This window comes from Lepisma saccharinum, chromosome 9, assembly GCF_977018435.1.
Source record: "Lepisma saccharinum chromosome 9, izLepSacc3.1, whole genome shotgun sequence".
NCBI classification, from domain to species: domain Eukaryota; kingdom Metazoa; phylum Arthropoda; class Insecta; order Zygentoma; family Lepismatidae; genus Lepisma; species Lepisma saccharinum.
This window is the reverse complement of record NC_139237.1, coordinates 58,660,029-58,675,242: the sequence shown is the minus strand read 5'-3', so window position 1 is coordinate 58,675,242 and position 15,214 is coordinate 58,660,029. Positions and strand designations below refer to the sequence as shown.

At 36.7% G+C, this 15,214-nt stretch overlaps 1 protein-coding gene across 3 annotated transcripts in view; it reads left to right on the top strand.

Moving 5' to 3' along the window:
• Positions 1–15,214, top strand: part of LOC145992067 (uncharacterized) — a 91,346-nt gene that overhangs the window by 61,831 nt on the left and 14,301 nt on the right. For all 3 annotated transcript variants that reach the window (XM_083128236.1, XM_083128234.1, XM_083128235.1), the window contains 2 exons: positions 7,014–7,231; positions 14,566–14,670. In XM_083128236.1, the coding sequence (XP_082984362.1) occupies positions 7,014–7,231; positions 14,566–14,670 (323 nt within the window). The remainder of the gene's footprint in view (positions 1–7,013; positions 7,232–14,565; positions 14,671–15,214) is intronic.

The window sequence follows — 15,214 nt, the reverse complement described above, 5'->3', positions numbered from 1 at the left end:
ATGAGCACTTTTTATTCCTAACCTGAAGAAAGTCTGTTTTTTGCTAGTCTTATATATCACTCTTTTATGGATATGCAAATAGTCAGCACACTTAACTCTCCTGTGGCCCTAGTCAGAAGACATTTCAAAGAGAACTTGGACACACATTTCCAAACGGAGGTTATTTTAATCAGAAAATTATTCTCTTTCAAATAAAAAAAACAAACAAAATATCTTGACCCGTTCCAGAGATACAGCATTTTAATATTTTGCCGAATATCACACATGAGAAATGACACCCGAGGTGCCATCTTTGGTGGCCTGTATCTTGGGCCAGGATTTTTTTTTTTTTTTTTTGGACAAAACAAAAAAATACAGGTTTCTTACTTTGTCCTGAATTTTATCATATGTTTAATTCAATAACATCTCAGACTATGAAGGTAAACCCCCCCCCCCCCAATCCTGCCTGAATTGATATGGACTATACCGCATGTAGACTCAAAAAAAAATTATTTTCCATATTTGTACATATATGAAATTTTGGCTCTTGTTTTACATATTTTAGTTATTTTTACATATTTCCATATTCCAGAATTTTTCTCAACATGTACTCCATATTAACGCAATAACTACATATTGCCATTTGATCAAAAAAGTTGGTTGAATTTCTTGCGAATAAATGAATAAATTTCAGTCCAAAAAGACATTAAACAACTAAAGTTTATGGCCTTTTCTGTACCGTCCAATTGTGCTAATTACAAGTTTTCTGTCAACTGAACAATGATGTTTTTTAACACCTCACACCGTTTGCTTTTGCTATTGTAAAATACTTGAAATTACTGTTTATTTACAATTGTTGTCAACAATAGGGAATGAGGGTTGAAGCATCTGCTCTTGGTTGTTACAAAAGTTATTTTGACAACATTAGAAGAGAAACCAATTGTAAATACATTTTTGATAAGATAATTATCAAAAAACAGTATTTAGGTTAACTTTTGTTTTTTTAACATTGTAAAGTATTCTTTGGAATTAGAAATACTAATCTTAGTCAAGTGTTTTAGGTAGCACTAATTTGTATCATACGTTTACAGTGAAGGTTTATTTATTCATATATTTATTAGAGGACATGGGTGATAAGTAAAGCAGCACAATGTTTCGCACTTGTTTCTCACCCCGTAATTCACGAAGTAACCTCACGTGAGAGAATTGTTGACTTTTCAGTAGCCAGGGTCTGGACCTCTTGAACGTATCTTGCTCTTAAGACGTTTAATTTGCCTTCTTTTTGCAAGACAAACTGCGAAAATTGATCAGAGTATCACTTCCTCAATAATAGACTGCGTGGAACTGAGAAAAAACTGTACAGCAAGACGCAGCATGTAGATGCATCAGAACTACAACAACTTGCCCTGTACAGTTTTGAACTGTGCAAGCAAAATGTAACTTGTGAACTGACCATTGCATCTGACACATTATCAGGGTGGCGACAGACCTGGAAAACCGGGAAAAGTCAGGGAATTTGAGGTGTCAAAAAAAGTCAGGGAAATGTCAGGGAATTTCGTCTTATAATTTTTTTTTAATATCGTTATGGAACTCTGCACGGGAACAGGAAATCTCGATCGTAAGTTTCAGCCTCAACTTTTAGGCCCCTTTTTATGCACACCACGGTGCCAGAAACCAGTGATGGCAGGAGGATATATATATATATAGAGAGAGAGAGGGAGGGGGGGTAGGTGTGTCTCTCGCCCAGGCTTCTCTGCGGGAATTTTAAATTCGAACACTCTTTGAAGGAAAATTGTTATAACTTGGGCACTATGGGACCAATCTACTTCGGATAACTTTTGTTTTGCAGATAAAACACCAGAGCGTGCAACCGTGTACAATTCAGAATGTTGAACGGAGGAAGGTGGGTTTGGGGGGGGGGGGCACGACACCCGAGTTTCAATGGAAAAAATCATAAGTCTGGAGTTTCCCCCTCTTCTCCCACTATTTTGAGGAGAAGGCGCGAACTTTAGTATTCTTTTCAAAGAATGGACATTTCTCAAGAGAGTGAAACATGTTTCATGTTCTTGGGTGCCATACAAGTTGAATAATAAGCCAAAATGTGATTTATTATTTTTTTTTACGAAAAATAGGTAATTTGCATTTTTGGAGGAAAATTGTTATGGGAGGGAGCAATCTACTTCGGATAAGTTTTGTTTTGCAGCTAAAACACCAGAGCATGCAACCGTGTACAATTCAGAACGCCGGACCGAGGAAGCGGGCTTGGGGGCACGACCCCCGAATTTCAATGGATAAAACATAAAACTTTGGAGTTTGCTCCTTCTTCCTCCGCTATTTTGGGGAGAGGGCGCGAACTTTAGTATTCTTTTCAAAGAATGGACTTTCTCAAAAGAACATAACATGTTTCATGTTCTTGGGTGCCATACAAGTTGAATAATAAGCCAAAATGTGATTTTTTTTTTTACGAAAAATAGGTAATTTGCATTTTTGGAGGTAAAGTTTTAAAAAGCGGGCACTATGGGAGCAATCTACTTCGGATAAGTATTGTTTGTCAGATAGAACATCAGAGCATGCAACCGTGTATAATTCAGTACGCCGGACCGAGGAAGGGGGCTTGCGGGGCACGACCCTCCAATTTCAATGAAAAAAAAACATAAAAATCTGGAGTTTGCCTCCTCTTCTCCCGCTATTTTGGAGAGAAGGCGCAAACCTTAGTATTGTCTTCAAAGAATGGACGTTTCCAGAGAGAATGAAATATGTTTCATGTTCTTGGGTGCGATACAAGTTGAATAATAAGCCAAAATGTGAAACTCTGTTTTTTACTAAAAAAAGGTGATTTGCATATTACTCAGAAAATTGTTATAACTCGGGCACTATGGGAGCAATCTACTTCGGATAAGTTTTGTTTTTCAGCTAGAACATCAGAGCATGCAACAGTGTACAATTCAGAACGCCGAACCGAGGAAAGGGGTTTTGGGGGGCGCGACCCCCGAATTTCAATGAAAAAACTATAAAAATCTGGAGTTTGCCCCTTCTTCTCCCGCTATTTGGGGAGAAGTTGAATAATGAACCAAAATGTGAAACTCTGTTCGGAAATGTGGCATGGATATGTTGCGGGGAGAGGGGGGAGATTGGTCATCAGTATGAATTTCCCAGGCTTGCTCCAGACCTGTGTCAGAGTTTCCACCCAAACATAAGAGTATGAAGTTCCGAAAAGCATATTTATTTCGTAATCAGCACCATGATATCATATGGTATCATCGGGCCAGTACGACCTTACTCTGATGATACCGGGGGAGTAAAGGTTAAGCCTCTAAATATTACATGGAAAATGCATTGAATTATCATTTTTTTCTTGTCCGTATAGGAGTAGTAAGGGAACTTTAACAGATGAAGGGGATAAGAGCCGGTGGCGCCGTCCAATAGTTGTCGGACGTCGTAGTAAGGCATTTTCTTGGGCAAACTGAAGGAACATTGAAACAAATAGGTTCCATTGATACATACGATTTTTGTCGAATATCGCCACCCGACTAAGTATCTCACTACAACATGCGACAGAAATTGCATTGACTGCAACATCCAACAAAAATTTCGTGCATAAACAAGAAGAGCTTTAGACTGCAAATATGCTGCTGGAATTTATTACTCTTCTGGCTCACTTCAGCTTCTTTAATGTAGCAGTGCTTACGAAGGTCTTCTTTCATCATCCTGACGTATTACTGGTTTCGCACAAGTTAACATACGTTTACAATGACATTGCACTATTCTTAGATATCAAGAAGAATCCAACCAAACGGGATATATATTGAATACTATCACGAAAAAGTTAAACATAAATCTGCATTGGTGAACATTATAAAAATTTGCAACCCAACCTCAAATTTACTGCAAGACTAGTATTGCAATGAAATTAACGCCACTCTCTGCTCTGTCTGTTAGTAGGGACATTGATATTTCGCAAACGCCAAAACCGTGAAAAATTGTAATTGCTGTGAAGTTATGTTTAGGAATGTGCAGTGATGTCTGGACACATTTTTCGCCCGTTAGAATTATCGAAATAATGCATATTTGGCATAAAATGCGAATTGTTGGAGTTTTTAGCGATTTTTTTTAAAGAAATGTCGTAAAACAATGAAAAATTCCATGAAATCCAACATGTTTGTCTTTTCTAGGCCATGTTTGTGTACATAGAACATGCAAGTTTTCCAACATTTTATTCAAGAGTTAACTATAGAGTTATACGTACATGGAATAATTCCGACAGCCACATTAAATCATGTAAAAGTGGCTGGGTTCTAACAGGAGATCGAGTGCGTATCTACCGTCACCCGGGAGGATCTTCAGTATTTGTCGCACGTGATATGTTTTGAATTACCAAGCTAAGTGTGCACCATCGGCATTTGTCGAGCGAGTAATAATGGAGCTCAGTCGTTAGGGCGTCTGACTGCTATGCGAGAGATCCGGGGTCGATCCCCTGCGGGCGAGAACCGGGATGTTTTCCACCTATTCAAACTGCTCCGGCACCACCCTTTGAGGGATAAAGGTAGCCAGGAGCGTGGTGCTGATCACATCACCCCCACCTTCAGCCGTGATCAAGAAAGTGTGGGGCCCTAACTCCAAACCCCTATACACCTTCATGGAAAAGTGCAGGGGAGCTATTTACTTTTACTTCCTCAAAAATCAGTTCCAACATATCAAACTGTCACGAAAATACGTAGACCATGTGACCTGCAATTTAAAATAATAGTTTAAAAGCACAATGGAGTATTAAGTTTCAGTATATTTGGCAGATAAATGTTCTAAAACAAAAACGCGAATTTTGGGAAACGTAACACTAATATATCGGTACTGGTCACATGAGATTGATTGATTTTAATTTTTGGGGTGCGTCGCCACTTATGGCCATTATGCACCCTTCAGTATATACGGGGAAATTTCCATTATCTAAAATCCATACCTTAAAATTAAAAAAAGGGGTATGGAAAATAACTTTCCCAAAATAACTTTCAAGATATCAAACTCTCACGAAGAGGCGTAAGCCATGTGACTTACAATTTGAAACAGTAGTTTTAAAACACCATGAAGGTATAATTTGAGATATTTGCCAGAAAATGCGCTAAAATGAAAATGTGAATTTTGGTTAAAATAACACGTTATAGTAAAAAAAAAATACACCAATTTGAAAAAAGTAACAAAATATCAAGGTCCCTACCGATTAGGTATAAATAAAACAAGAATATCAGTTGTAATTTATTGCATTAGTAACAGTGATTCCTAACCTAATTTTCGGCATAATCACCACTGTTGTTCGGTACATTCAAGGCCAGGGCTGTACAGAAAGTGGTCCAAAATCTCTCACCTGAAGTGATGGAACACCTGCATGTACTCAGCTGTATGGGGTTGTGCACATTCGATTGACCTTCGTGAATTGTCTGCACCATCGTCTGACCATACTATCATTCACGACATCTGATCTGCACACATCACGCGATTGCTGATGGCTCTGTGCCAAATTCTGAGCGTGCAAAAATCTGATTACTACACGTAGGCTACATCGCAGTCGGTGCGAGACTGTATGAGAGCTGCAATATTTAACCTAGAACTTTCCTAAAACGGCTGCATTGCAACTGTACCAGATTACAGCTACATGCCACTTCTTCCTGCCTGCATGTGTGTGTGTCGCTCTCCGACCACTAGTGCTGCGTATAGGAACCATTGGACCTTTTTTCAGGATGCCCCTCGTATATGAACTTTCAGAAGCTTTTATTATTAGTGTGTTCCTGTTTTAATGTGTGGTTAGCTAAGTCAGGTACCTATACAATGAAATTCTATAAATTGCTTGCTTTAAATTTCTAATACCTACATAACCTTTTCGTCAGCATTAATGGTATAACTGCATGTTGTCAGTTTCACAGTACTTCACTTGGATATACTGTACTGAAGCAGAAATCCCATTGATAATGTAAGGAAATATGACACTTTATTTTGTTCGATTCAATTGTTTCACTTATATGCAAGAGTTAAGTTGTTTGCTTTACAGAGAAGAGAGAAGTAGCTTTATGCATTGAAAAATGAGTCCGCACTCATGGTTCTTGCAAGCAGAGGGTTCCAAACCTCAGTGGAAATATCAACATATAATCCCGAGAATGTGTAAGGAGACTGATAAATTACAAATTGTATTTCTTAATCAATCACTCTTCACTCTTATCTCATTAGTGGTAACTTTAAAAATAATCAAGTATTTTATTTTAAACTTAATGCGTATGACAACATTCCGTAATCCTTCCCTAGCTTGTGAATTGTAATAATTTTCCAACTTCACTATTTTGCAGTTTGAATTCAAATCATAGAGAATAGAGAAATTAAGTCAATTTCATAGAAGATAATATAACAAAACTTAACAATACTTAACAAAACCATACGTGGATCTGTATGAGTTTATTATTTCCATTTGCAAAAACATCGATTTAGTTTAGTTTGTAATTGTCAGGGAAAAATGTAAATTTTGTCCTGGAAAACCTGGAAAAGTCAGGGAATTTCATTTCTGCTTGTTTGTAGCCACCCTGATTATGTAAAAGGATGTGATGAAAGCAGTAAAATTAGTTCTTGTGTGAAAAAATAACATTCAATTGTTATAATTACACAATTTGGTGAATGTTCAGAAAATAAATTCCTCTGATATATTTGGAACATTGTCTTTTTCAAGAAGAAAATAATATGAATTGTCCAGAATTGTAGAAATATTGTTTATTTATTAACATTGTTTATACATTCTAATTCTGCCTTGCAAAATGTGGCTTCAAATGTCGAGGAAATTTTTCTCCAGCCACCAAAAGTGCATTATCTTTACTGGCATCGTTCTACAATATTTGTGGCTGCCCCAGGCATTCTGGAAAGGGTTTAAATTGTGCCTGACATATAAATTTAAGTTTTCAATTCCAAATGCCATGATCGTCATTAGTATAGTGAATTTGTACATAACCAAAACTGTTCATTACTTAAATTAATTTGTTGGTGTTATTTTTTTACTGGAGGTTCATCATCTAAGCCAGTAAGATATGGAGGAGGAGGAGACAGACAGTTACATTTAGTTAGAAGACAGCTGTGCAAGGCATTTGATGAGGCCTCTACAACCGAACATCAAAAGTCTCCAAGTTTTCCATCTTCAAGATTTTGTCACGTTATGCCCCGTGAATGTAAATCATTGCGCTTGGCTTCACGACAAGCTTTTGGAAATTTGGATCCAAATAAGGTACAAATATAGTCTATACTGCTTGTATTAGTTTTTTTCTTACAGTTTTCAAGAAAATTATTAATTGCTAGAGACACATATTTTTGGTAAATAAAAAGCAAAATTTCGGTACAAAAACAGACTATTTCGGGTTCAAAAGCGGTAAATAAAATAAAATTTTGGTGTTATAGCGGTGAATAATCACATCAAAAGTGCTACATAAAATGACATTTTGGTTTTAAAATTGTGAAAATAATCCTAAATTTGATTTAAAAACTGCACTTATTACACAAAATAAACTTACCCCTTCTAATAGCACATTTATGTAGTCACCAAAGTATTAAGTTTATTCCTGGGTAAAGTGGTCCATTTTTGCTTCTCAAATATTTACAGCAGAATTAAATTCTCCATGAATTGCATAATTTACAGGATACTTCAGACTGTCGCGTCGGTATATAAACAGTAAATTTCATGTTTAAGAGTATATTTCACGTTTTGCAGTTAATTTTGCATTATTTCTTGACAAAATTGGGTAAAAAAATGTGCCTCACACTTTTCAGAAACATGAAAAATGAACATTACAGCATGTTATTTCATATTTCGTGTTTTCGTCAAAAACGAAATTTGCATGCCTCTATTAATTGCTTTTGTTTTTAAGATAACTTGTCAACATATTACAAGTACCAGGAAAATATATAATATCTTTATACTTGAGAGTATTTTTAGTAGGGATGGACCAATGTTAGGTTTTGGCTGATACCAGAATGGTTGCCTTGTGATCTCACCACCAAGGAGTCCAGGTTTGAGTACCAGTCATGGGTGTACCTTTACTTTTGTCAGCCAACTTTGTAGCATGGCCTAGATGAATTTCCCTCTCATCCTATTGGATTGATGGACATATCAGCTTGTTTGTCTTTTATAGGAGTGGTTCCACACATTTGGCCCAGTCTGTATAAATATTGTTGTACTACGATAATTCAGGCAGTTAGTTTATTTTATTAGGTACCAATATAATCATTGTCACTGTATATTGACAGTTATAATACGAGGGGTGTCTAAAAAAAAAGTGCAGATTGGTTATTACAGAGAATAAAATGAAGCGAGAAAATTTTTATTTTGAAGCTATACAAGTGCATACCCTGGCTATTTTTCTACATAGTCACCATGACGCTCCAAGCATTTTTGGTACCGTGGAAAAAATTTACGTAGACCCTCTGCGTAGAAATCTGCCGCCTGGGATATCAGCCAGTCGAGAACTGATGTCTTGAGAACTTCACTACCATCGAAACTTTGCGAATCAAGCCACTTTTTGAAATGAAGGAACAGAAAGTAATCACTTGGGACAAGATCGGGACTGTATGGTGGGTGATTATAACATTCCCATCGGAATTTTTGAATTGTCTCAACAGTACGGTCAGCTGTGTATGGGGTGGGCATTGTCATGAATAAGCAGAATTCCGGACCGTAACATTCCTCTTCGACGGTTTTGGATGGCACGTTGCAGATTACAGTGTTTGGCAATACACATCTGCTATGATGGTTCGTCCTGCATGGGATTACACCTTTTTGGTCCCAAAATGCTGTTGCCATGCTTTTTCGATGTGATGGTGTTTGCTTGAATTTCTTCGGTTTCTGTGAACTGGAGTGACACCATTGCATGGATTGCTGCTTCGACTCACCAGTGACGTACGATATCCAGGTTTTGTCTCCAGTCATTATGTGAGAAAACAAGTCATCCCCATCCTTCTCCCAGCGAGCCAAAAAATCACGTGCTGATTTCATTCTTTCATGTTTGTCAACTTTTTTGGCACCCACCTCGCACCCAGTTTGCAATAACCCAGATTTTCAGTTACAATTCAGTGCAATGTTTTATCAGACACTTCAGGAAACTCCTTGCCTAGATCAGTAATGGTGAAACTCCGATTGGACCACACTTTCTCATAAACACGTTGCACAAGGTTGTCCTTCTGAACACTAAGCCTGCCGCTCCGCTCCTCCTCATGAAAATTTGAACGTCCTTCCCGAAAAGCACGGCACCATTGTCTTACCTTTCCTTCACTCATTACTGTTGGTCCGTAAATGGCACACAATTCGCGATGAATGTCAGCTGCACTCAGTCCTTTTGCATTGAGAAATCTAATAACCGACCTCACCTTGCATTTGGCGGGATTTTCTATTACAGCAGTCATTTCAACTTCCTGCTACTTGCACTTACGCACCTCCACACTGAGAAATATACCTCTGTTGCAGGCACAGAACACTAAAGCATGCTTCCGTTCACGTGCAGCTTCGTCAGTGTTGCCTGTCCCAAGTAAAAAATTATCGGCTTTTTTTTTTTTTTTTTTTTTTTGAGGTGTGCCTCTTAAATTAAGAAAAGTCTATGTAATGTATAATATCAGTGCTTTTAACTGAAGTCACCATTAATGTGTTTCATAAATTAGCATCAATGTGTTGCACTATACACCAGGAGTCCCAGGTTTGAATCCTGGCTTTGGCATGCATGTTCTTTGTATGTCTTTTCTTCGTTACTTGCATCATGTCTTCACTCATCCTCATTGTTGCAATCAGCCAAAAGTGGCAGAAAAGCGATGATAAATAACCGTAATCAAACAAACAAATATAAATTTTATGCATAAGCCATTGAAGACCCACAATTTTTTTTCCATAATATCTTAGAACATAATTAAAGGATTAATGAAAAATAAATACAGAGTGGGTTCAAATTACTCATCCAATATTAATATCAACTATTCAATGCAACAGTAAGAGAAACACTGAAGTCTTTGAGCATTTTTCACTGAATCTGCACACTTTGATTGGCTTACAGAAAAGTAAATCGCTGAGCTTTGAAGGTTGCATGCTAAAATATATAGATCTTTAATTAATATATTTGAATCCAACTAACTAATTCTCTAGCCTTCTTAAACCCGAAGGTTCATGGCTGCAGCAACACAGGCCTTCCATCTGTCCCTATCTTGAGCAAGATCTATATACTCTTTTCCATCCCTACCGATTTCCCTTAGGTCCATCTCAACGTTGTCCCTCCATCTTCGTCTTGGCCTTCCTACTGGTCTCTTACCATCAGGTTTCCCAACAAGAATCCTGTAAACTCCTCTTTCCTCTCCCATTCGTGCCACATGGCCTGCCCACCTAAGTCTTCTTGATTTAATTATTCTAATAATATCTGGACATGAATACAAATTATGTAGTTCTAAATTATGTAACCTTCTCCACTCACCTGTCTCCTCATCCCTTTTAGGTCCAAATATTTTCCTAAGGATCTTATTTTCAAATACTCTCAATTTATGTTCCTCTTTCAATGTAAGGGACCAAGTTTCACATCCATATAATACTACAGGCAAAATTACTGTTTTGTATATTTTAACTTTTAGTTTCTTAGATATTAAACGAGAAGACAAAAGTTTATGAAGAGAGAAGTAACATGCATTTCCTGAATTAAGCCTACTTTTTATTTCCTCTTTAATATAATTTTCATTTGTTAATATTACTCCTAAGTATTTGAATTTGGAAACTGGTTCAAACGAGTTGTTATCAATAATTAGATTTTGATTATTACCTAACACTTGGTTTCGGCCTGTAAGCATATATTTAGTTTTCTCTTTGTTAACTTCCAAACCTATCTATTTAGCAGTTTTGAAAAATATTTTAGCATTATCCTTAATTGCATTCACATCATCCCCCAGTAAGTCTACATCATCTGCATAAGCTAACAACTGAGTCACACCATTTAATTTTAGTCCTTCTTTAGTTTCGTTTACCTTCCTAACAGCATATTCTAAGGCAAAATTAAAGAGCAATGGAGATAATGCATCTCCTTGTTTTAACCCATCATGAATTGTAAATTTGTCAGACATATTAATACCCACACGAATTTTACTTTCTGTTTCACTGGTGCATATTTTTATCATACTAACAAGCTTCTTAGGTATTCCAAACTCTACTAATATATTATATAATTTATCTCTTTTGACCGAATCATATGCTTTTTTGAAATCAATGAATAGCTGATGGACATTTTGATTATATTCCCACTTCTTTTCAAGTGTCTGTCTGATGTGAAAAATTTGATCTGTAGTTTATCTGTTGCATTTAAATCCACATTGATAATCACCTATAATTTCATTAGCATATGGGGTTAGTCTTGTTAAAAGAATGTTAGATAATATTTTATATGTTGTTGAGAGTAGAGAAATTCCACGGTAATTATTGCAGTTCATTTTATCACCTTTTTTAAACACAGGAACAATTATGGATTCTTTCCACTGTTAAGGGATTTCTTCTTTATTCCATGTTAAACAAATTAATTTATGAATTTTACATATTAATGAATTTCCACCATATTTAATTAACTCAGCTGGTATTAAATCAATGCCAGGTGCTTTGTTATTCTTTAGCCTTTTAATAGCATCTTTAACTTCAGTCAAGTTAGGTTCTGGAACTAAAGGTTCTGCTGTGTGTACTTCATTTACTTCTGATTTATCTCCTACATGGACATTTAAAAGGTCATTAAAGTAGTTCTTCCATCTATTTAGAATATCGCTTGGGTCAGCTAGAAAATCACCGTCTTTATCTTTTATCAAGTTTACTTTAGGTTGCCACCCCTTTCTAAACTCATTTACACCTTTATATAAATCTCTGATATTTTTATTCTTGCTGTTTGTTTCAATTTCGTTAATTTTGCTTTTCAAGTAATCCCTTTTTTTACTTCTAAACGTGTGGTTAACTTCTCGCCTTATTCTATTATAATTGTTTAGATTTGTATCATCAGAGTTATTTAACCACCTAAGTCTAGCCTGATTTCTTATTTCTATTAGATTATGACATTCATTATCAAACCATGGCTTACTTTTTCTCGGTTTATGGTATCCTATACTTTCTTTAGCTGCTGATTCTATTGAATTACGTATGTGCTCCCAATTCTTATTTACGTCTGTTTCATTTATATTTTCATCGTCATTTAAATCCTGCAAAACATCAAATCTATTTGACAGTTTAATTTGGTAATCTTTCTTAATTCTTTCATCAGTAAACTTTCCTGTATCAAATTTTAGAACTTTTAGATTTTGTTGCTTATGATTTATCACTGAGAGTCTTTCTCTTAATTTAGCAATTACTAAATAATGGTCACTGGCACAGTCAGCACCTCTATGTGTACGAACGTCAATTATACTAGTATGCCTTCTCTTATCAATGAGAATATGATCTATCTGATTATGAGTTTTACCATCTGGAGAAGACCAGGTATATTTATGGATATCTTTATGTTTAAAAGTGGTACTTTTCACAATTAAATTCTTTGAGGTTCCAAAAGTAATCAATCTTATACCATTATCATTACTTAATTCATGAAGACTTTCTTTACCAATCGTGTGTTTAAATGTCTCTTCTTTGCCAATCTGTGCATTATAGTCACCTAACAGAATTTTCATATCATACCATACTGAGAAAATTTATCAAAGACCTGTTCTAACTCTGTATAAAAATCATCTTTAGTATTATCATCTTTATCTTCCGTTGGTGCATGTATGTTTATTAAAATAATTTTACACCACCTACCCTGTAAAACTGCATATGATATCCTATCATTAATAAATTCTACTGTTTTAAGAGCCGAGATAATTCTATTATTTATGAAAAAGCCTGTTCCAAAATTATGATTTTCAGTACCACCATAGAAAAAAGTATAATTTTTAGTTTTACAATTCCCTTCTCCTGGCCACCTAACTTCCTGGACAGCTACTACATCTAATTTATACTTAACTATCTCATTAACTGTACACTGAAATGCCCCTGGCCGGTAAAGGCTCAGAACATTCCAGGTGCCTAATTTAATATCCTTATTCCTAATGAAGATCTTATCCTTAGTCCAGGGACTTCCCAAAGTAGTCCCCACCCGGAGATCCGAACGGGGGACTATTTTACCTCCGGAATATTTTACTTTGGGAACATCCATGGCCTTATATTGCTGATTCTTGACATAGCTTTTTACAGTGCAGAGCTGTCAGCTCTACGCCTAACCCCCAATATGAATGGAGGAACTACTACAGAAGACAAACACAAACACATTAGACAGCACAACTACTACACAAGACACACACAAACACATCACAACTATATATTTGAATCCTGCAACTGTAAAATTAATGCCAGAGAAGAAATGAAATTGATATAGTTTCTTACCTAGGTGAATGCTTAACTGGACAAACTTTCATGGAGATTCTTGTCAGGTGGTGACATGGCCTGGGTGATTTGAAATGGAATAACCCAGTATTGACATGGTCGATGTCAATTATATCAGTATAAATGCACGATTATCTCCACCCCACAAACAACCACCTTCAATCTTCCACATACAACCACAGCCCCAGATTCAAATTAGCTACCCAGTAACTACCACCACAACCAATCATGCAGACAACATTGGTGAAAGCAAATTTTCATTCAACATGACTGGCTGCATAATGCTAGTGCAGTCTTTGATTCTAAAGTGTATATGCAGTCAGGCTGTTGCAAAATATTAAACTCTTCATTATACAGGGTACTTCACTCACTCTTGGCCCTGATTTTTGTTTATAAAAATCATGCTATTGGTCATAATGTAATGAAATTTGCTACGGACATACCTTGTTGTATTAGAAGCATGATAACATCACAGCGAGTGTTGGAAGTGGTTTGTTAATTGACTTTTTTCACTTTGTCTGTTGGTTGAAATTGTTGCACAGCAATAACCATATGCATACAGCTTGCTTTTTTTGGCAGCTCGTTGATATGTGCTTGTGGAAACTCCTATTTACTGTGACAGTCTACCCAACAACTTCTTTGCGGAGGCCAGCAATCTGTTTTTCACTTTCTACATTGTTGCTTCTGGCAGTTTTGGATGTCCTTCATGAACATCCAACAATGTTCACGTTGTTTCCAGTTTCTTCACCAAATATTGAACACAAGACTCTGCTGGTGGTTTCCAGACCCCAAACTGTGCAATAAATTGTCGCTGGCATGCCTTTGTGGACTCTGTTTTTGCATTTAACGGCAGAATCCCCCAGATGCTTGTGCGTGCCCACGCAAGGACTAGAGAGACTGTGGTGCCATCTCCAATCACGTCACCATGCTCCTTATACACCAAGGTGTCTGTAGCAAATTTCATTACATTATTACCAATAGTTTGATTTTTATGAACAAAAATCAGGGACTGAGAGCAGGTGACATCCTGTATGTTTTCCTTCATTTCAATTATGTGTGTTTTGAAATTCGTAACAAACTTGGTGTTTTAATGTGCACATTTCTTTACTGAATTGATCTATCACTGTAGAAAATTGTTTCCTCTCTGTTTACAGGCTCAGGAAGATTCAAGAATAGGGAATTACACTAATAAAAGACTTGAAAACATCATGAGTGATATTGAAGATGCAGCAAGTGAAGACAGTACACTTAATTTACTGGTAAGTTTATCAGTAATTTGAACATAGTAAATTTATGGATGTGTAGATCTTGGATTTGGATGAAGTGCAACTTTAAAAAGAAAGTAAAGTGTTTCCCTGTGCTTTGCACCATGCCAAGAAAGCATTTAGGAGATGTGGAGTTAGGGCCCCACACTTTCTTGATCGCAGAGGAAGGTGAGAGTGATGTGATCAGCACCATGCCTCTAGCTGCCTTAAACCCCCCCCCCCCCCCAGAGTTTCCTCCAGGTACCCACTTTATATGATGCTAAGTGTGTGTCTGAGCCGCTTGAACAGGTAAAAAAACAACTGTTCTCCCTTGCTGGGGATCAAACCTAGGTCTCTGCATGTTAGTCAGATGCAATTGCAACTGTTCAGTCAAAGATTACGTTGGGAGCTGCAGTGGTCTAGTCAGTAGGGCATCTGACTGTCATGTGGGAAACCTGGGTTCGATTCCTGGGTTTCTTGATCTAAGGTTGGAATTTTTCCAACCTTGGCCCTGAATAATAGTGGCTCTCAAATAAATGGATACCTGAGAGCAGGGGCG